At 45.4% G+C, this 22,363-nt stretch overlaps 1 protein-coding gene across 1 annotated transcript; it reads left to right on the top strand.

The window, feature by feature from the left end:
* LOC108159965 (homeobox protein orthopedia) lies at nucleotides 1-22,224 on the top strand. The gene is made up of 9 exons (XM_017293643.2): nucleotides 1-791; nucleotides 1,369-1,656; nucleotides 7,467-7,732; nucleotides 8,270-8,425; nucleotides 19,492-19,696; nucleotides 19,798-19,923; nucleotides 20,581-20,747; nucleotides 20,812-20,873; nucleotides 20,997-22,224. Exons 2-9 carry the CDS (start codon nucleotides 1,626-1,628, stop codon nucleotides 21,229-21,231), a joined length of 1,248 nt encoding a protein of 415 aa, XP_017149132.1. The 5' UTR covers nucleotides 1-791; nucleotides 1,369-1,625; the 3' UTR covers nucleotides 21,232-22,224.
* The last annotated feature ends 139 nt before the right edge of the window (nucleotides 22,225-22,363 follow it).

The following is a 22,363-nucleotide window of genomic DNA, read 5'->3' as shown; positions in this document are numbered from 1 at the left end:
GACGACGTTATCACAGCCGGAGTCAATTCGTTTTGATTTTTTCGCGCTTGTCTCAAATGCAAGCGAGTCCGCCTTGGCAGCGCTACGCGGTCGTTTCCGTTCTGCTCCGTTACGTTCGGTCCCGCCACGCTAACCAAAGCCCAAACTCAAGCCTACACTCAAACTCTAAGTCAAAACCCGTCGCTAAAGTCAAGATAAACTTTCCCAAGATCGACAATGATTTACTGAGACCCGAATAACACGATTTATAAAAGTGAAAATGTGCGAAAAATCAAAGAGGTTGACGGCATTTAACGCAATCAATTAAAACAAAACCAAAAAACAAGAGAAGTAGACCGCACCCGAAGACAGGGAGGAAGACCCGGGGTTCCCCTCTTGGACAGTGTCCTGCTATCCTCCTTTCCTGCTGTCAGTTGGTCAAACAGCTCATCAATAAACGATACGACTTCCGTTTCCTTGCGTGCTTTACCTGTGCATGGCTATATGTGTGTGTGTGTGTGTGCGTGTGAGTGAGTAAGCTAGCGATTGTGTGTTTGTGCGTGCCGAAGGAAACTTTCCAACTTCCGGCCAAGTGACTTCGATTTAATTTCTTTGGTTTTTTTATGGTCAAGGCATTTAATTAATTTTACTATGGCAATTTGAGCGTCTCAGCCGTCTACCCTGGTCTGTTCTGGTCAGCCCCGAACTATGAACTGAACTCTGACCGCTAACCCAACGACTTGCCACACACATAAAGAGGCAGTAGCAGCAGCAGCAGAAGGCGACGGCGGAGGAGGTCGATCTCCACGTAGGTAAGTTTTAGGCCAAAATGAGCAATAAAAGTCAATGCAAAAACAATCGAAGGTCTGCACAAGCTGCTGCGGTTAAAGAAAGTGAAATGGATTTAGTTTTCTAGGGAATCGAATCGAAGCTGAAAACGGGAAAGGGGATCTGATGCGGGTTAGCGCTGATGACATACCATTTTAAAGATGTAATAATTAATTAGGCTTTCTGGATATCTAAACTGCAGATCTGAACACTTATTTATTTGGTTTAAGCATAAGGATAAGGATAAGGTGAAGAACGAGTGGAAAGGGTTTCTATTTGATTTCCTGAAGAACATGTAAGTAAGTAAGTATTCGTCAGAAAATTGCGAGACTCTTCCTAAAGCTAAATTGAGAGAATGGTAGATCATGTTAGTTAATCCTTCATACCATAGATTCCAAAACTTAAAGCTCATACGTCAACAGATTCAATTATATTATGTTTTGTATATTACACTTAAGGGGCACAGCAAATATATGGATATAAATTCATATGGGATTGCTTCTAATAGGAGTGCCAGTCGCAGATCAGTCTCTACATAATAATAGCTATGTTTGCTTCCAGCCACACCCATTTGGAAACAGCACCAAGAAATTGAAATGTGAATCGAACTGAAGATGAAGACGAACATAAACGTACTGTGATAGACGAGTATACGAGCAGAACATCTCACTGGGATTCTGCCCCAAACACGATTCCCGATTCAATTAAATTGAATTCGGAATTGGACATTGAAACGATTGGACCTTCACTATTCAAGCGGGCGACCAGCAAAAGGCGACAAGCTGTCGACTTTATCCATACGCAACTTCTCGGCAAACATGCTGAACAATCTTGGGGCCAATGTGCTGGGTAAGTACTCGATTGTAGTATTGTAGTTTTTCCGCTCCGCTCCCCTCTGTGGGCGAACAGACGGAACAGAGGTGATCAGAGAGGGGGGGAGTACGTATATAATATTGTAATTAAGATCGGCAAGTGAATTACGCTAATATATAATAACGTGTGTATTAATCCATCCCATTCCGTCCCTTCCCAACCGCTTGGCCATAATTAAACTAATTTCTTGAGCACACCTGCAGGCGTGTATCTTTCTATATGAGGAGTGGGTAAGGGTATCGGAGTGGTCTGTAGTTACTTCCGATCTTCCGATTGGCATCTCAGATTTTCATCTGCTAAATGGCCTATAATTGAGACGTCTAACCAGCTGGCGCTTGAGCGCTTGTCGCGTGCATTTAGCAATAATTAAGTTGTATATTTAACTAACTCGGCAGGCTCTCTCCCACTCCCATTCCCACATAGCCATACCCATTCCCATGCCCATTGGCATTCCCCAGGTGGGTGTGGGTGTGTGTGTTAATTGATATAATTGCTCTTTTAAATATGCCGCAAATTGTGAATTACTTTGTGCAGCGGGAGCACGCACATAATTATCAAACCGTTCTGGCCAGCACATATTAATATTTATATTGCAAAACATATTAATACGCTGCAAACAAACTGATTTCGCCACATTGTTGATCAATTGTTCAAGCACTTTCAATTTCGGCAATCAATTTGCTGTTAGCCCTGCCTGCACCTGCACCAGCACCGCAACGGCACTACCACTACCTCCGACTGCAGTCCATTGTGCGGGTGAATCTCTGAATGAATGAATTATGTTTGCGTTTTTATTCAATTTTTATTGCCAGCCGGAAGGCGATTCTGGCCCCGGATCCTTCGGCGCGCTGTAATTAATTACTTTTATTAATTTATTGCCATTTTTCACACGCCAGTTGTCGCTGGGCCACGATGCGTATGCTCGTTTTTCAATAGTTGCCGGGAAAGTGCGAAAAATATGCAAAGAAGTGCTTTATTGAGACCAATCGAGAAAATCGATTGTCAAACCATCTACCCAGGGCGCAAAATGCTGAATTATGGTAGACAAAAATCCTCTTTAATGGGTCTTAAAGTCAGCCCCCACTCTGCCTCCTGGAAAACTATAAATTTCAATGACTCGCATTGCGAAATCTCCTGCCCAAATCCCGCCTGCAGTGCGAGGGGCTGCCATAATAAATTTCGTAAGCCTTTTTTGGGCACAACAAAACGGGGCCTCAGGATACAGAGGACTGGCAACAGTTGCAGGGCATTCAAAAACATTTGCATATTGGGTGCCTGTGCCTGTGCACCACTGGGGGGGAAAGAGGGATTGGAGATGGCGATGGAGGTCCACACAATTAAGACAATTTGCATGCAAAAGAAATGCGAGAACTTTTCCTTTTACTGCCTGTCTTTCTCTGGCTCTGTCAATGAGACTTGAATCGCATTTTATTCCATTTTCGGCTGGAGTTTTTGGTGTTTCTCGCATTAATTAAATTAATTTCGTGATTGCAAATGTAATTCGCGGATACCCCTTTCTGGTACCCTCATTTGCCCAATACCAGTAACCCGCGCTCTCTGGCGCCCCTTGTGTGCTGGTATTTTTGCGGTAGCCGGAGCTAGTGAAATATGTGCTTAAGCCCCCAAACCACGATCGCCCACGCCACTGCGAGGCCTGGCATCCATTCTGTATTGAAATGTTTTGCGGTTGCTGTGGATTCTGTTCCCTGTTGCGGTTAGTTGTTGGAGCAGCCTGAACCTGAGCCTGAGCCTTCACAGGAGTTGGATCTGGTGCTGGTGTTGGTGCTGGGACCATGCCGGAGCCTATGCTCTGGTAGGCAGCTGCTAAAAACCGCACAATTTCCAAATTTCAATAATTATGCACATTGCACATGCAACTGACGACTAGGGGGAGAGACAGAGGTGCATAGGCTCGTCCTGTCCTGGTCAAGTCCGGCCTATCCTCGTCCTCGGCCACGTCCGTACATTTTGTGGCAGATATTTGCATTTCGCGCTCGCTCCCAAAACAGACAAACTGATTTGCGCAAATTGTGCAAATTGCTTGCGCGATAAATTCATGTTTGCCAATTTTAATTAATTAATCGCTTTGTGCGGTTTTCATTTCATTTCGTTTCGTATCGCTTGGCCTCGTCTGGACCAGAGACCAGAGACCAACTAAAATGTCCGCTCCAGGCCAGGTGTAAAAGCATCTGCATTTGTATCTGTGAATCCGTATCTGTATCTGTACCTGTATCTGTACCTGTATCTGTACCTGTATCTGGGGCTGTGTCTCTGTGTGTTTCAAAGTTTGTTTGTTTGATTGTTATAGCTCCCTATAATTTAATGTCCTCTGTGTTTGCTAACTGAATAACTATGTTCCAATGATTGATTCGAATATGCTGTTCTATTAGGCTGTACCGCAATTTTGCGTGAGTATTTGTCATATATTAAGGGTGTAATCAGATCTGTATTATGTTATACAATATTTCAACTGCACGAATATATTTGAATTACCATTGAGTGTTGCTAAGGTGCTAAGGCTCCCGACAAAATTCGGAGTAGACATGTTTAGTTCAGCGTAATTTCATAGAAAAAATATCTCTTTCGATGGAGTTACACCTTTAAATGCGGTTTTTTTTTTATTGTAAACACCGGGCAATAACTAAACTACAGGAAGATTGAAGAATGGTAATCTCTATGGTTTATATTTTGGGCACAAGCCAACTTAAAGACCCTACAGTCTACGGCGTTTAAAGATATGTGCTCTGAATGGACATGGACCTAGCTGCTGGCCACTGGAGAGTACATCTCCTCGATCTGCATACTCAATGCACAGTTAGGACAGCACTTGTCCTATGTGTGTGTGTTTATTTTTAATATTTATGTGTTACAACTGTAAAAGACGAGGTGAAAAAATCAAAGTTGGTCGAAACAACTAACTAACTAACTAACTAGCCTGCTGGCTGACAGAGTGACGGAGCGAGTGAGTGGCTGGACGATTGGGCAGGGACGGGGAGATGGCTGCCCATTGCCAGGGAAGTGCGATTTCGAGAAGTGGCGCTATTTTATGGCTCCCAAACGTGGCCCAAACGCTGTCCAAATGTGCTCGAGTGTGTATCTATGTGGATTTGAATTGAGAAAACAGAAGGAAGCGGGAACAGTTGGATGTTAAAAGTCGCACTTCTTTGGAGCATCAGCGCAACAGAACGACGTGTCGTTTCCCCCCTGAGAGTATACCGTAGATACAGATACATACATGTTTGAGATGTGGCCATCGAGCGTGAATGTTCGGATGGAGAGATGGATGGATAGCACAAAGCATATGGAGATGGAGATATCGCACCTAACACCGCGCCTTAAATTTACTAATCACGAGCAGAGTTTGGATTTGCTTTTCCCCTGGGCTCCCGCTGCCCTGGCACTGCCGTTTACTGTGCGTACTGCGTAATGCTCTAAAAATATAGCAGTCATTAGTGGTGGGAGCTGACAGGCAGAGGCCATGTCCGAAGACTTTCTTTTAGGTGCTCCAATCGTGTGCTACAATTGCACTGTCAAAGTCCACGTTCCACCCGACTTAGGCACCTCTTCAATATAGAGCTCTTCATGCAGCTTCCGTTGTGGGGCTTGGGGGCTGATGGGGCACGATTGGGGACGTCACCATCTGAAAATCGCTAATGAACAGTAGCCGTACTGGGTGTATGTGTAAAAATTAGCACTTCCCCAGCAGCGCCTTCTCCAGCGACAACAACAAAAGCGGCTTACAGGGAATGTCGCTTGTGACCAGAACCCCATTAAAGCGGAGCTCCGGCAGCTGAGATTCGAGTCCATATCTTTTATTTGCTGCCACTTATATTTATGATTTTATGCGGCGTCTTGGGCTGCACTCGTTCACCTGTTGACTGCATTCCAGTTCGGATCTCGGAGCTCGGATCTGGGATCTCGACTACGATTCGTTTGCCTCTGATGTTGCCGAAATTTTAACAAGTTCGGTTCGAAAACAATAAAAATCATTGAGGGCCGCCATACCCCCGCCACTGACAACATCAAAGTCGGCAATGGGCAATGGAGCGAGTAGAGCTGGATGGGAGGGAAGCGCAATGGAGGAGAGTGGTCAAAGCGGACAGATTTTTTCCAGCTTAGAGGGATTTGCATTTTGGCCTCGCTTTCATTGGAAATTGCACACCGCCACTAGCCGCCTACACCTTCACTTCGGGCATAATCAAATGACAATCATGACAACATCCCGCCTATAGCCCGGTCCTAGGTCCCGGCTCGCCCCCCAAAGGTTGTGCGCGACTCTATGGCTGCGGACAAGACGAGAGTTCGCGTTCACTGGTGATGAGTAAATGTTTGACTTGTAGCAACAGTTGAACACGGCAACGGCAGCGGCAGCGGCAAAGGCAACAGCAACAGCAACAATCAAAGTGAAAAGAGGTAAAAAGGGGAAAAAGAGTTGGGTCGAGCCGGAGTCTCTCTCACACGTACATGTTAAAAATTCCAGGCGTACGATGAAGATGATGCGGCCTCCGACTCTGGCCATCTCTGCATCCATCTCTCGGGATGTATGTTGCTGCCGTTGCTGCCGTTGCTGCTGGTACTCACTGACATGAGCTACACGGAAAAATAAAATGGGAATAAAACAAAATACAGATACGTTACGTCGTCGAGTGAGACCAAAAGGTAGGAAATGAAAAGGGGTTACCACTCGCTTACTCGCTCGCTCGCTCGCCCGCTCGCTCACAGTCTCGTATCTGTATCTGCGCCTGCTGCTGTATCTGTATCTGTGTGTATCGCACCTCAGTTTGTTGTTTGTCTCTCTCTCCCTCTCTCTCTCTGGCTCACCCGTTCGTTTGTGACTGTTTTTGGCATCTTTTTCTCCTCCTGAATGACAGGTTGTTGAAAAATTCAATTTATCCGATCGCCGCAGTTCGGTCCGAGCAATACTCTAGGTCGTTACCTCACCGCTTCCAACCAGAGCCCCGCGTAGATACCGAAAAAATTAATTAATACCAGTAGACAGACGATTAGCCCTCCCCCGAGAGACTTTAAGAGATTTAATTTAACATCTCAACAATAATTCAACAAAAGTAACTTTCATCATCGAGTGCCGTGTGTTTTGTATTTTGTGTGGCTGAGTGGTTTATAAAATTTTCCCTTTCGATACGCCTTAGCATCTGTGGATTGTTTAATCAGTGGAACTATCAGTCTATCGGTGTAAGCTATTGATCATTCGAATACGTATGTTAAGCTTTTGGAAAGTCCCTGATTTTTAATCAGCCTTCCATTGGGTTGTCGCATTTCTTGGGCACCACGATTTGGACTAATATTTTGAGGCGGAACGGACTCCCCCAACCAATATGCGCTGCAGATCACCACAACGACACCGATGGCCACATGAAACATCGCCCCCAAAATAAGTTTCCACATGATCCAGTGTATTACCACGCTCATTAAACCCACGGTCAAAATTTAAATATTGACCACGAAGTTCGACATTATTGAAAGCAAATTATAACAAATGCAAAAAATTTTGTGCACTGCAAAATTCCGAAATATCAATTGGTGACAGATATCTAATGCAGAGACCAATTTTTTTCTGGTAAAGAAGCAACAAAAGAACAATTGCCCAAATGGAGAACAAATATAGATGTAGATGTGAAGAATTCGATATCCAAATCGAAACTTGACTTGAAATTTAACAGAAACGCAACAAAATTTGAAATTAAAAGTATTATAGACGATTCTTATTGAGCCTTAAAAAAAAATCTTATCATTAATAAAGTATGCATATATGTATTTCGCTGCAGGCCCCAAGGATTGTGATCTGCCCAAGGCCGCACTGACGGCGCTGCACGCGGGCGTTAACAGCTTCGGACAGTTGCCCGGTGCTCCGAATCTGGCTGATCTCGGCGGTTCGGGCGGAGGTGGCGTTGGACTGCCAGTTGGAGGTGGCGTGTCACGCCTCCACATCTCCGGTGGACTGTGCGACAACGCGAACAACAGCGGCAACAACAGCAGCGGCGGAGGCGGAGGTGGTGGCAGCGGCAACACCAACATGCAGCAACAGGATCAGGTGAGAGAATAAGCTGAGCAAGAGAGAGAAAGAGAGAGAGAGAAAGAGAGCGAGAAAGAGAGAAGCAGAGCGAGAGCGAAAGTGATAGATATATAGTTTATACCAAACTTTTTTAATAATCCATGTTCTTTTCGATGTTTATTTTCCCTTCAAATACTACTCTGCTATGCCAAAAACAAAAACAAAAACAAAAATCAAATACAATTCAATTCGAAATTCGATACAAAACGCAAATCTGTTTCCAAAAACGTGAATGTGTGTGTTCTGAATTGTGTAATGAACCTATTAAATGTGCCATGACTCATATTCGTAATAATAATCACAAAAAAACCAAAAGTAAGTGTACCTTGATTTCCATACTTAGAACCGTAGAACTCCAATCCTATCCTACTTTAACTGTTCTGTACTACTGTAGTGTACTGTAGCTTGTAGATTGCATTCCTTGGTAGTTAGTGTGTACTTAAGATACATATACACATATATACATCTCATTCATGTGTGTGCGTCTCTTTTCTCTTTTGGTTTCTCTCGGTACAGCTCCTGGACAAAAACAAACAGAAGAGACACCGCACGCGCTTCACCCCGGCCCAACTAAACGAGCTGGAGCGGTGCTTCTCGAAGACCCACTATCCGGACATTTTTATGCGCGAGGAGATCGCCATGCGCATCGGCCTCACCGAGTCCCGTGTCCAGGTGAGTGCCCTGCCCCTGCCCCATCACACTTTACGTGGTTTTGTCCTGCGGTTCGACGGCTGTCAGTTGGAGCTCTCTCCGAAATCGGTTTAGTTCATTTTGGGGCTGACATGACATTTCACTTGTGTTGCACAAAACCGCAGCAGCCCAGAGGGCGTATTAGGGGTCTGCGGCTCTCTTATTATTGGTGGGATATTTTCTCCGTTTTCCTTGCAGCAGTTTACGAGGCACTGGGCTGCTGGGAGGCTCCGCCGAACACCATTTAAGCGCCCAAAATTATACTTTATTAAAGCTCATAAAGTCACATTTAGTCCGGCATTCAGGCACGCCCCAACCCAGGCGTTCACGGCCGACCCAACGCCACAACGCCCCAACGCCCCTCTTTCGCTCTGGTTTCTCTCTTGCAAAAGTTTTTATGCGAAGCTCAGACACTCACTCACACATGCACAACGGGCATTATCCTTTTGCGGCTGGCATGGCTCCCCTGTGCTGCTGCTGCTATTATCCTTGTCTCTGTGGCTGCTTCTCCTCCAGCTCCCGCTGCTCCTCTTCTTTAGGCGGGGGTCCTTTGCATTCGCCCGGGCCTTTGTTTATGGGACAATCGAATTTACTGCTTCATTAAATTTGTATTTAAGCTTCCGTTTCCGGTTGTTCTTACTTCTCTCGCCAGCCAGCCAGTGAAGCAATGCGAGAATTGTTTTGCGGTTGAAATAAATGCCAAAAACTTTGTCTTATTGGCCATAGAAGGATTTTCTTTCTCTGCCACTGCTACTGCTACTGCTCTGGCTAAAACAATTAGCCATGAGTGAGAACTGTTGCCTACTCGGCGGGGGCGGGCGACACCTTCATGATGATCCTGTCCCACCACCTCCGCCTGTACGAACCTGCCGGATGTGTTCTACTTTGATAAATTGTTTTAATAATTGCGTATCAGTGTTGCCTGTTAATGCTTTTCCCCCTCTCCCTCTGCCACAACCTTGCTCATCCTTCCCCATCCGGCTGTCCAAGGGACAATGCAGGTAACTGTCACAGGGAGAGGGTGGATGATGCAGGCGGCAGGGTGGCTAAAGGCTGAACGCTGAAGGCGTCTGCCGTCGGCCTTTGGCTGATTTTCTCCTTCCAGCCGCTGTCCCGCTATCCCGCTGTTCTAATGTTTGATTTTGTGTTGTCGTTGCGGCTTAGAGGATGTCAGGCCGTTGGATTAGTTTCGGGATTGTTGTTTAATAAAATTAGCATATAAATTAAGTTGGCCCGCTGTTAGTCGCAGTGGTAGTGGCACTGGCACTGGCACTGGCAGTGGCCGTGGCCGTGGCAGACTGAAATAACACATTTAGTGGCTCCTTGGAGCATTGGAGGTATTTTCACACTTGCAAGAGGTCCGACCCTCATTCGATATGCACACACACGTCTGGCCCTAAATCAATCTACCAGGATTTGCAGCTAATGACGGCATAAAGACAGCCTACAGATCCCTGCTCCCTGCCGTCTCCTCCCAACTAAATTCCAGGAAAATTCCTACCCGTATTACCACAAAAATCAAGTCAAAGTTCCACATGTGAAGGGTGAAGGGGGTGGCAGGTGCATAAGTTATGAGGCTCACGTAGCGGCCGACTGGCTAAGAGAGGAGTTTCTTCACAGCGACAAACACACAGCACCATTTATGGTAAATATAATTTAATAAATACATAAAAGCCAGAGCGAAGAGCATCTCTTCCTACTTCCTTCCTAATCGGATCTGCCGAGGGTTGGGGTGGAATTAACGCAGTCGTAAGCCCAGGGCGGGGCCCAGCAGGAGGCTCCCCGGCAATTGTTAATTTGTGTTTTCACAGCAGCAATTGAACAATTTACGTGGCCGGGACGTGGCCTCGGGTCAGGGTCCGGGACAATCTGTTCGTCACACGTGACATCTCCACAGGGGGCGCGGGGCGCCGGCGGACTGGGGAGGACTGAATTTGGATGGAAGATGACCCGCAAAATTGACTTATCATGATTCGGCATTGTCAAAGGCATTGTCGGAGAGATTGTCAAAAGCATTGTAATGGCTTTGTCTGGAATGTTAACATTTATTGGTTTGTTTATTAATTTGTTGCAACGCGACAGGGCCACAGTGGGTGGGTGGGGCGAGCGTCGTCCCAGCACGTGCCTTTGTGTGTGTGTGTGTCTGGGCACTAAATGAATTTCTCACATGATTAATTTGCCAGGCAACCGCGCCAAGGCAGCGCAGGTCTCTGCAGGTGAAAGGGGCAGGAGATGGGATTGAAAAGTTCATAAGGTTTATAACCAATCAACCGCTTGGCAACGGATTTAATCTTAAATTTACAACTGGATATCTCAAGATCTTGTCTGAGGAAGCTCTTCTAGAGACCCTACTACATCTCTTTCTTGGGAGTTTTTCTGAATTTAGTTCCCTACTTTTCAGCTTTATGATCGGTTAGCTGAAATGGCTAGAAAGAAGATAGGCTCTGCCCCTAAAAGATTGTTGAAGATGATTAAGTATTCCAAATTGGTGTTTTTATACCAAAATGAGTAGAGGGGTATATAAAAATGGATGTGTAAAACACCCAGAAGGAATCGTTTCCGTCCCCATTAAGTATACATATATATTATTAGGCAGCGTCAACTGCCAAATCAATTGAGCCATGTCTGCCTGCCTGTCTTGATTGACGCCTAGTTCTCAGAGACTAAGAGAGCTAGAGCCATAATTTTGAAGATACGAAAAAACCAAAAATTCAAAATCTAGACAACGACCATATCTTCCAGACTTCCGAATCCGGGTCAGATTGGATTATAATTATAGCCAGAAGGAACAAAAAAGCGTCCACGCGCTTAGTCCTTTTCGTCTCTCTCTTTCACACACTCTTCATATGCACGAGAGGAGATGAGCAATACTGACTGAGTATCGGGTATAAATGTAGAGTGGCGGCCGTAGCTGCATCTCACAACGTTAGACTTACGCTAAATATTCAATACATAAAATAACGAACAAACTGAACAGAGCGGAAAAAATCAAGTCAATTTTCAGTTTAAAATTTTTTGCTTTAATATTATTTTTTTTTTTTAACAGGATTTGTTGCTACATCGATTTGAACTGAAAAACGTAGTTCAATGCAATGCCATTGTCTATCCAAAAATTAATGCAGAAAAGTTGTATCCGTACATACGTACATATATACAGAAAAACTCTCCTGAATTATTATGATTCAGCAGGAATAAGCAATATCGATTGGCTTAAGCGCAGGGCCAGTGACAGTCCAGGCCATCCGGGCCACACCAGTCCCGTACGGGCCAATCCAGTGCCGTCCGAGCTCCTTCACGACTTTCCTTCCCACTGCGAGCATTGATAAATTATTGCCTCGACTCCAGACAGAACTAATTTATTTGCTGAGCCGCTTAATGCCCCTCTAATAATAGCCCACTGAACTCTGGAGAGGGGGAGCCACTATCATGGGGCGGGGATGGGGATGGGGGCGGAGGAGGAAATATGCGGGATGTATGTATAAGCTGAATTTCTATGACGCCCATACCATATCTGAATTTTTTGCTAAAATTAGACTGGATATTCTCATAAAAAGCGAGCAGAGCATCTTTATTAAAATCTCAGGGAAATGCAAAGGTGGAAGAGTGGGAGAGGAGGTTGGGATTCAAAGGGCAGGACTCTGCTGGAAGGAGAAAGCCCTCGAAGCGGGTCCTGAGGCGACTGGGTCGTCTCTGGTATAACCATGGCATCGCAAATTTTAATTAAACTTTAATTGAAATACCAAAAACGAAAATATGCAACAAACAGAAAAATGTGGCAACTGCGGCTGGAGCGAAGGGTGAGGCAGAAGAGGGCCTGTGGACGACGGAGTAAGTTTAGTGGAGAGCTTTAAAAAGAGCCAGAGACAGCAGAAATCCCAGAGACTGGAGGCCAGGAGTCCCTCTATAAAATGCACATAAAGAGCATCAAGAAAATCTGGCACGCATTCTGTTTATGGCATATGAAGCAATTCCAAAAGCAATTTCGTTGATACTTTTCATTGAAATGTTTGTGTGAAAATGGCGTGCCAAAGTGCCCGATGGGCAGGGGCACAGACGACGCTGGCATGGAGCTGGGGGTTGGCGAGTCTATCCGGGATAAGCTGCTCCAACTGAGGCTGCCATTGATAGAATGACAAGAGCACCACCCCCACGCAGACCCATTCACGAAAAAAGGTTGAAAAACTTCTCCGAGAAACCCAAGAGCAGAAAAAACCAGAGCAAGTCAGGGGCAGATTGAGAAAGAGCGAAGAGGTGTGGAGGGGGCCGGATTGGACCTGCGCATGCTCCTCAAATGCACCAAAAACAATTTCGGGGGTTGCATCGCATGGTCCATAACACCACGCTCCAACCTCTCAAAAGTGGGGGCTGCAGTTGCCCCGGCAACCCCCAAAATGCAAAAGAAATAAAATGCATCAAATATTCAAAACTATTTCATAAATCAAAAGTTGGACTCGTCCGGAATTGGCTGTTGTTCCCCCGCAAATAACCCCTCAAAGAACCACTTTGATGATGTCTATCAAAGGGCAGTGCGACACATTTCTCCAAGTGAAACGAATAGAGAGGGAGAGGGAGAGAAAGAGAGACGGCTACAGGGAGAGCGCGGAGCGATATATATAGAGAGAGAGAGAGAGAGACGGGCATAGTAGACTTTGAGCCAGTCTCAGCGGACTGGCCCCTGCTCCATGGGGGTCTGGCGTTGGGAATGGGGTGGGGTCTGGGCCTCGAAGCAAGTGTTGCCGGGGCCGACTCGTAAAGCAGGATTTAAAGGATAACATAAAATAAATCGACTCGCATTTGTGTGTTTGTGTGCGTGTGTATGTGTGTGTGGGAGTGAGGTAAATGGAGGGAGGGAAGGCTTCGCGGAGACGGCATTTTATGAATTTATACGCATTTTTTATATGCTCAGGAATGAAAAGATATTGGCCGAAAAGCGATTTCCATAAACCACTCAGAGCCGCAGTCAGAGAGGGAGTTGGATCAGAGGTCGGAGTCCGTCCTCGCCAAGGATATGAAAGGACCAATAATCATAATAAAAAGATGCTTGAACTGAAGTTGAAGACATGCTGAAGGCAGAAAGGGCGTCCGCCCAGTCAGGCAAACATCAAAGGCCAACAATATCCAGGGGACAGCTTGGTGGGGACCGGGCCCCTCTTGAGTGGTCTTCTCATCTCCGGTTGCCTGGCAGCCACAAGGGGGCCAAGGAAAGCAATAACCCGGCCAATTGATTTTTGATTATAGCCCAGCAGCAACAATATCCGAGAGATACTCGTACTCGCACTCGCACTCGCACTCGCACTCGCACTCGCACTCGCACTTGTACTTGTGAAGAGACAATATCCAATCTCCTGTCAGGCCACAGATCCAGCAAAAATTGTCAATAAAAACGAGCCGAAAATTACGAGTATTATTGCACTTTCTGGCTTTTACCAATCAACGGTTTATTAAGAGGGGATCGAGCTGCACTAGCCCCTCCGTCCGTCCTCCGTCTCTTTGGCAGGATGAATAGATGAATAACATTTGCACTGCAGACTAATCGAATTTTGATTGCAATTTTCTGCACTATCGCGGGACTGAACGAGCACGAGTATGCGATGCCCTCTCATGGGTATATGTGCATATATCCGGCTCTGTGCCTCTGATTGATAATTTTGAAATTGGTTGTTGAAGTGCGGCTTTTTGTGCCAAAGTGCATTTCTATGTTGTCATCGGTACTCGTGTTGTGTTGCCTGTCATATGCAAATTGCGGGCTGCAGTTGCAGTCAATTCGAAGCTAACCGGATTCTTTTGAGGCTGTTGCTACTATTGGCCTCGTTATCCTTACAGCTGTTTAATCAGCCATTAAGCATAATGTGCAATTAATGTTGCATAACGAACCGAGCAGATATCATAAACAAGGCTCAAGCCGCGAGGATGGGCCACTGCCCGTGCCAGTCCGCTATGACAGACAGAGACCATTATGACATGGGACTGGGACTAACGTTGGCAGGGGCTGGATGACAGCAAGGGCGACACAATAAACAGGTTCATAATAAAAAGCCGTTGGCTCTTTCACACCCACCCTTCAGACCTTACTATCCACCCTCCCGGAACTGCGAACACCATCCACCTATCCAGCCCATAAAATCAAAGCAAATCACTTGTTATCCCATTTCCAGCCGCAGTTCCAGCTCCCCAGCCCTCACCACACCCTCATCCTAGGTATAGCCATGTAATTTAGCCGATACTTAATTCCTGACTTCTGCCTTCATTTGGTCTGTCGTCTCCCCTGCCGGTTGCGGGTCTTTCCGGATCTGGGTGCTAATATCAGCGGCCTGCCGCAAGAAATTGCTTTTTCATGAACTTGACTCATTTATTATTTGCAACAGTTGCCCCTGTCCCTCCCTCCCTCTTTCTCTGTCTCCCCCCGCTTTGTTTGGCTTTTTGCTGGTGGTGTATTTTCTTATTTGTTGGGTTTTGTTGCTTCCGTAGCTGCTGCAGTGTCAGTCGTGAAGTGAAAATTAAAAGTCAAACATGAAAATGCTTTTGTGGGAAACATATGGCTGAAATTTTTTGTCGGCTTCTGTTTTTTGTGTGTCTGCCTGGCAGGGCAGCCTACTGTTGAAGGATTGTTGTTAGAGACTGGAGGTACGGTACGGACGGAGGGTTGAAAGTGTGATCGAATACTAAAAACAATAAAAACACTTGAGCTTGGTAAAAATCCATTCACTGCCTCAATGGGAGATATGGCAAAAGTTATTCCTAGACTATCTATTTTTGATAACAGCTATCACACATACTGTTACTTGACTAAGCAACTTATACAACAGAAACCATGAATTCATTTAACTAGAGCAAGGCCCCCTTCAGGGTGAGGCAAAAGTACTCATTAACTCATTTGATTTAAAATTTAGTGAAACAGTGAAAAGTTAAGATCCAGTCGAAGATGGTGAAACCCTTTCGAATAATTCTTATGGCAGCTTTATGATATATAGAGGTCTTAGCCGCATGCTTGCGAAATATGATATACCTATTTAACATAGAATGGAACACCTTTTTAGTATTTCATTAAGGAAGTTTTAAAACTGGTGGGAACTTTGAGAACATTTTTCTTCATCCCGAAGAAGTTTCGTGTATAGGATGCACATATGCTGGGTATAATCTACAAGCCATAATCTACAAACAAAGCGAAAGCAGGTTTCCCATAATCTAACCGGGTATACCAATGTTATTTTACTTGATTTGTGGGGTGTTTCTCTGGGGTTTTTCTGGAACCGGATATAAACGAGGGGGAACGTTGTGAGTTGCTGCGGACACCGCAACTCTACGGTTATACCCGATACTTAGTCAGTATGGCTCTCCTTAGGCAGACGCCGCTAATATTAAACGACACGACAAAGAGAGAGACAGAAAATCAGTCTGAGCTTGTCGTCGGGCGCTGCGAAGCCAGTGCAAATTGATTTGTTCCTTTTGGCTATAAAAATTATCTGATCTGGTCCAGATTCAGCAATCTGATAGATATGGTCATTATCTATGATTCTGCGCTTTTAGTTTTCTCGAATGTGCAATATTGTGGATGCAACAGATTTTCGTCTTTTGTGTGGGCGGAAGGGGGTGGGGCGAAATTTTGAGATACACGTTTTATAGTAAGATCTAACAGGAGTGCGGATACCAAATTTGGTTACTCTAGCCTTAATAGTCTCTGAGATTTTTGAATATCCCCAGATTTTCGTCGTTTGCGGGGGCGGAAGGGGGTGTGGCGAAATTTTGAAACAAACTCGTCTCGGTCCGATATATTAGGAGTGTGGATACCAAATTTGGTTGCTCTAGCTTTTGTAGTCTCTGAGATCTAGGCGCTAATGTTTTACTCTAAGCAAAGCCACCTATGCTACGTGTGTGTTAGAGAGAGACAGGGCGAGAAAAAATGAAATTGTTTTCTTGATGCTGGCTATAATAATAATACGATCCAATTCAGATTCCGCAGTCTTAAAGATATGGTCATTCTCTACAACTCTACGTTTTTGGTTTTCTCATATCTTTAAAATTGTGGATGCCACAGATTTTCGTCCTTTGTGGGGGCGGAAGTGGGCGGGGCGAAGTTTTGAAATATTTTTGTAGCAGTGACATATCACAGAAGTCTGGATCCAAAACATCGTTGCTCTAGCTCTTATAGTCTTTGAGCACTAGGCGCTGAAGGGGACGGGCAGACGGACAGACGGACAGACGGACGGACGGACAGACAGACAGGGCTCAATCGACTCGGCTATTGATGCTGATCAAGAATATATATACTTTATGGGGTCGGAAACGATTCCTTCTGGACGTTACACACATCCACTTTTACCACAAATCTAATATACCCCAATACTCATTTTGAGTATCGGGTATAAAAAAACAACCTACAATCTGAAACAGAAATATCTGGTCCGAGTTAAAGCATAACCCATAGTTTAGTAATCTCTAAAGGTGAAGGCCTGATACAACCTTCTACACTCGTCCATCATACCCTTTCGCTCTGGGAGTATCCTGTAAACACAAATCAGTGAAGCAATGCGCTCCTGGGGCGGGAGTCAGGCCACTCAGCGGCTGATAATTTATGCATAAGGGTGAAGCTTAAAAAATTACCGTAGACACACAATTTAACGCGACATAAGGAGCATTTTTCGGTTTTCTTTTTTATACCGATTTTCGGATTCACGCTTAAAATTGGGCGCAGCCAAAAAAAAAGCAAGTTAGGAAGGAAAAGGAAAAGGTAGGGAAAAAGCAAGCCGCGGAAAACAAATCAAATGCAAACGGAGACACACATACACACACAAACGCATGTTGTTTTTTTGTGTCTGGCACCGCACACACCCTCCCATAAAAGTAGACGCACGCACACACACACTCTAGCATAGATGGCGGCAGGGATATTGGGCATAAAAAATAAATGTTTTGTTTAACCGACATTTTAACGCCTATTTACGTGCCGGGCACGTCATGCACGTTATGCCAATTTAATGGCTATCTCGGCCCCAGCCCTCAACCTTAGACCAGGCCAACGGAAGGCAATGACTTTTGCTTTTTGCTGTTGGCTTCTTCCTCTGTTTCCTCTTCTTCCTCTCCGTCTTGTTTCCGTTCGTGTTCTGTCCTGCTGCGTAGGTGTGTTCTGGCACTCACGAAAGTGGCAAGCAAAATAAAAGCAGCAAGCATATTTAATTTGCCAAACTCAATGCGGCAGAAAGAGGCAGCAAGTGGTAGAGAGAGAAACGTAGCTGCAGAAAGAGATAAAGAGAATGAGAGAGAGAGATAGATAGAGAGAGCAGGAGGGCAGACAGTCAGACATTGTCTTAAATTATTAAATTAAAAGTTAATGAATAGAGAGCGAGGCATAAACACGTAAAAAACATAAACAAGTCAAGGTCGCCGACACACCCTCACCCCAGCGACTTCAGTCCCGCTTCCCTGGCTACCCCTGCCCCTGCCCTGCCATGCCTGTTCCCCTTGCCCCCACCCTTTATCCCTTCCACAATGTGGCACATTAGCGTCCCTGGTGTACCATCCAGCCAACCTGTGATAGTTCATTTCTGTTTAGCTTAGTCCAGTTCTGTTCGGTTGAGCTTGAGTGGAGTGGAGTGGAGTTCTCTTCGGTGGTGTCTGCCATTGTCCGACATATGACAAACCCCCCAGGGACCATCTGAAGTCAGAACCATCAGAAGGCCTTACAAGCAAAGTTACTTTGCGCAAAACTTGCCATTTTTCTTTCTCACTCAGACTCTCTCACTCTCTCTTTCTCCTGTACATTCACTGTCCCTGTCTATCCTGTTTGCTGTGTGTGGCTCTCTGTTTGGTCCTGGTATTCCTTTGCCATTAGTCTGGCGCACTCAGACAGAAACAGTCGACAGTCGGTGACAGCTCAAGATTTGCCACGAATGCTGGGATTTATAAATTCTATATAACTGTTTATATACATAGGATGTATGTGTATGAGAGTGGGTAAAGGTGTGTGTATAACGGTTAAGTTGTCAACCCGACTTTCGAGTGATGTGGATGCGAACGGCCTGATGCCTTGATGGCGGAAAAATCGTTTTCATGTCACTAGTCATTCACTCGCTGGGACTTTGTTTTCTCATTTTCCACCTGCAAAAAACATGTGGAAATCAGCAACAAACAAAACAAAAAAAGCACTATAGAAAAGCAGAAAGTTAAAAGTTGAGATATTCCAATCGGAGGTCCTCAAACGGTCTGGCTCTGGCCCCTAGATATAGGCAACACATTGGCCCCCCGATCCGGAGCTTGGGTGTGTGCTTGGAGTGCTTGTGTTCGTGTTCTGCCTTGTAAATGTCAAAACATCAACATGTCTACGTGGCCCGGCTCCGTTCTCCGTTCTTATGCATATGGAAATGCCAATTTGAAGCGAACACAGCACACATCCGACACGGGCTACGACCTCTCCGGCCATAAGACAAAAGCGTATCGAAGGGCCAGTCCCGTCATTGTCCTGGCGATGACCAAAGATGCGGTACCTGTTGGAGAGGGTCTGTGGCTGTGGTGGGGTTTGGGGTTGGGGTTGGGGCTTGGGCGGATTGCTCGCCAAATAGCTGATTGCCTTGTTCTCTGCCTATGGATGAAGAATTTACATATGGAATTTATGCGCATGTAAATCTGCTTGTACAATACTCGCATGTGTGCGTGTGTGCGTGTGTGCGTGTTTCGAGACATGTTTCGACTGTCACGACGGTAATTGATCTCGATTAAGACCATGTAGGAGGCAGATTTTGGAGTGGGTTTTGCGATGCGGGGTGGGGTTGCTGCTGCTTAACAAGGAGCCGAAGCACAAAGTTACAGGTATGTGTATGCCACTCATACACACACAATAGAACTATCTGCTAATCAAGAATACCATCTTGAAATCGAAAAAACTACATACTACTTGGATTACAGATTCTTGGGTTAAAGATTGATATGACTTAAATCTAGATCGGTAAGGTAGATCGCCGGTCCAGTCATTATTTCTCATCTAGCCTTACTCCAATATTGGTTGGTTAAAACTAGCCCAATAGCTAATACCATCCTCCATTGCTCTTTTCCAGGTCTGGTTCCAGAACCGACGCGCCAAGTGGAAGAAGCGCAAGAAGACCACCAATGTCTTCCGCACCCCGGGAGCCCTGCTGCCCTCGCACGGACTCCCGCCCTTCGGGGCCAATATCACGAATATCGCCATGGGTGACGGCCTCTGCGGCACCGGAATGTTTGGCGGCGACCGCTGGAGTGTGGGGGTCAACCCCATGACAGCAGGTGAGTGGATCAGTCAGCCCAGGCTCCTAGCCACTTCTATCTCTACTAACCCGTATCTCGTATCTTGTGGATCCCCCACTAATCGCTGCAATTGGGAAAAGGCTTTGGCCAGCTGAATCAGTCGTCGCCGCTATCTTCCTCGCTGAACAGCGGCCTCAACTCGGGCATTAACATGGGCTCCGCCCTGGGGGCGGGCAGCTATCAGCACTACGGCCTGAATGCTCTGGGTAGGTGTTGCGTCAGGCCCTGAATCCCCTGCTTCCCCACTCCATATCAGAATTATCTGAGCTATCACATGCCCCGAAAATTTTCCATCTGACTTTCGGGCGAACAAAAGACAAGCGTTGACACTTTTTCGGTTTTTTCATTGGTAATACTCGTATTATTTCTGTTTTGCTTTTGTCGTTCGTTTCCTTCTGCTGATGTATTTGCTTAGCTTTCGATACAATCCATTTCCAGTTCCAGTTCTCCCGTCAATTGACCAGGCACGACACAATTTCTTTGAACTCATAACACTTTTTTTCGGTAGCCCCAAATACTGTATGGTACGATATCGCATCGCATAAGGTTTATAATGCCCTGGGCCGATGGATCGCTGGACCGCTGGTTGGGCTGCTTATTTGTTCGATCAATTAGCGAACAGTCGTTTAATTTTTAGGAACACCCGTACCCAAAGGCATTTCGTTGGTCTTCTGTTTCGTTTATTTGGTTTCGTATAGTTGTGCTAATTGAAATTTTGGAGACATGTTTTTTGGCTGTCAGCAGCAAAGTTTTCATTGTTACACTTTTTTGTTGGAATATAAAATTTGAAACTTGAAATCGGGCGCTGCTTGCACCAATCACAGAGACAAAGGCAGCCATTAATCTGGGTTTTCTCCCTCCAGGAGACTCCATGATGTACCAGCACAGTGTGGGCGGGGTAGCCTGCGGGCCGAGCGGCTCCCCGAGCGCCACAACACCGCCGAACATGAACAGTTGCTCCTCGGTGACCCCACCGCCAATCTCCACGCAGCCAAACGCCAGTCAGAACGAGCTGAGTGGCGAGTCCATGGTGAGTTTCTTGCCAGTACCTAGCCGGGACACCCACCACTGTTAAGTTACATTGTCCTTTGCAGCCGCTCCACCAGCAGCAGCAACAGCAGACTCACCAACAACAGCAACAGCAGACTCACCAACAGCAACAGCAGCAGCAACAGACTCACCAACAGCAGCAGCAGCAGCAGACTCACCAACAGCAGCAGGTAACTACAACCCCTGGAGAGCTTTATTCCAACCCCCAACAAAAGCTTTCACCGCTTACCTTACAGATGGCACCGCCGACTCCATCGCAGCAGCAGCAGCAGGAAGGACTCCACTGCCACCAGTCGATGCAGTCGCCTACAGACGGTGCAACCGACGAGGACGTGTGGCGAGGACATAGCATTGCAGCGCTGCGGCGGCGAGCCTCGGAGCTTAACGCCACGGCTATCCCATCGTACTTGCACCATGCCGCAGCCGCCCACAACAACTACGAGCATCACAATTCGGTGTACTGAAATTTGTTGAAAAGCTTTGAAAGCTTTTCGGATTACGGTTTTACCAATTGCGGGAACCATGACTTCTAGGGCCCGAACCCCAACAATTTGACAACCACTGGCAATGGAAGCGAATGGAAGCGAAGCGTTATAAGATAACCAAAACCTATGTTTAGAATATTGTACAATTTATGTGTTTTCGTTGTTTGTTTCTGATTTCTTCATCCAAGGATGACCGGAGAGGTACCCGGATTCCCCGGGAAGAGAGTGTATTTTAGACTTAAAAGACTATAATGAATGTAAACAATGTATACGAGAAACAAAACTTGAGAAGGCGGCAACCTAAGAGGAACCCAAGTTGTTAAAACAAAACCATCTATATGAATGTATTCCAAAATAGAGTCATAAGCACACGCACATTCACATCCACACGGAAATTATAGCTATTCCAGCATATACAATATATACCTAGATACTAAATATAACATTTACTGTATGAGTATACGAAAATTGTAAAAATTAAATTGCGGAATAGAGAGAGCAGTCCTTCGATGAGTCACAATAATTTTTGGCAAGGGAACATCTCCAAGTTCTCCGCTTAGTTCGTACTTATTTAAGCATACTTATGCCTAGGAGAAGGAGTGTATGTAAGTAGACCTATACTTTTGTAAGTGTTGTTGTTTTTGTGTATTGGCAGTGTTCCGTTCAGTTGCTATCACTTGATCTAACCATACGATACCAACATATGCAATATAAAACGAAATAAAACTCAAACTATAGGAAAATACGTACGTCTGTTTGTGTCAGGCAGACGCGACGCGACTCGATTCTGAATCTGTTCTGTTTCAGAGTGCACAAATTTAACGGATTACTTTTACGATTACCAATTACAAATTACAAATTATACAAGTACGATTAAAATTATATATATGTACGTGCATACGATTATGGCATACTTGTAATAGACTTTCTTGTATCGAATAAGCCTAACTTTAAATCCAACTAAACAAAAACGAAAAACATTTAATATGTATGTAACTATGCGTATTATTAAATAGTAAACTAAATTAAATATTGAACGTGATTTGCATAATAGAAGAACACATTTATATAACTATTTACATGGAATGCAATACATATACATACTACACGG

The sequence above is a fragment of the Drosophila miranda genome, chromosome 3, assembly GCF_003369915.1.
Source record: "Drosophila miranda strain MSH22 chromosome 3, D.miranda_PacBio2.1, whole genome shotgun sequence".
NCBI lineage: Eukaryota > Metazoa > Arthropoda > Insecta > Diptera > Drosophilidae > Drosophila > Drosophila miranda.
The sequence above is the reverse complement of the archived record's forward strand: the minus strand, read 5'-3'. Positions and strand labels throughout refer to the sequence as shown.

Excerpts from the sequence above, each read along its gene's own strand:
- LOC108159965 (XM_017293643.2), top strand. The coding sequence starts at position 1,626 with ATGCTGAACAATCTTGGGGCCAATGTGCTGG. Across the intron at positions 1,657-7,466 it reads TCTTGGGGCCAATGTGCTGG|GCCCCAAGGATTGTGATCTG; the intron begins GTAAGTACTCGA and ends ATTTCGCTGCAG. Across the intron at positions 20,748-20,811 it reads AGCTGAGTGGCGAGTCCATG|CCGCTCCACCAGCAGCAGCA; the intron begins GTGAGTTTCTTG and ends TGTCCTTTGCAG.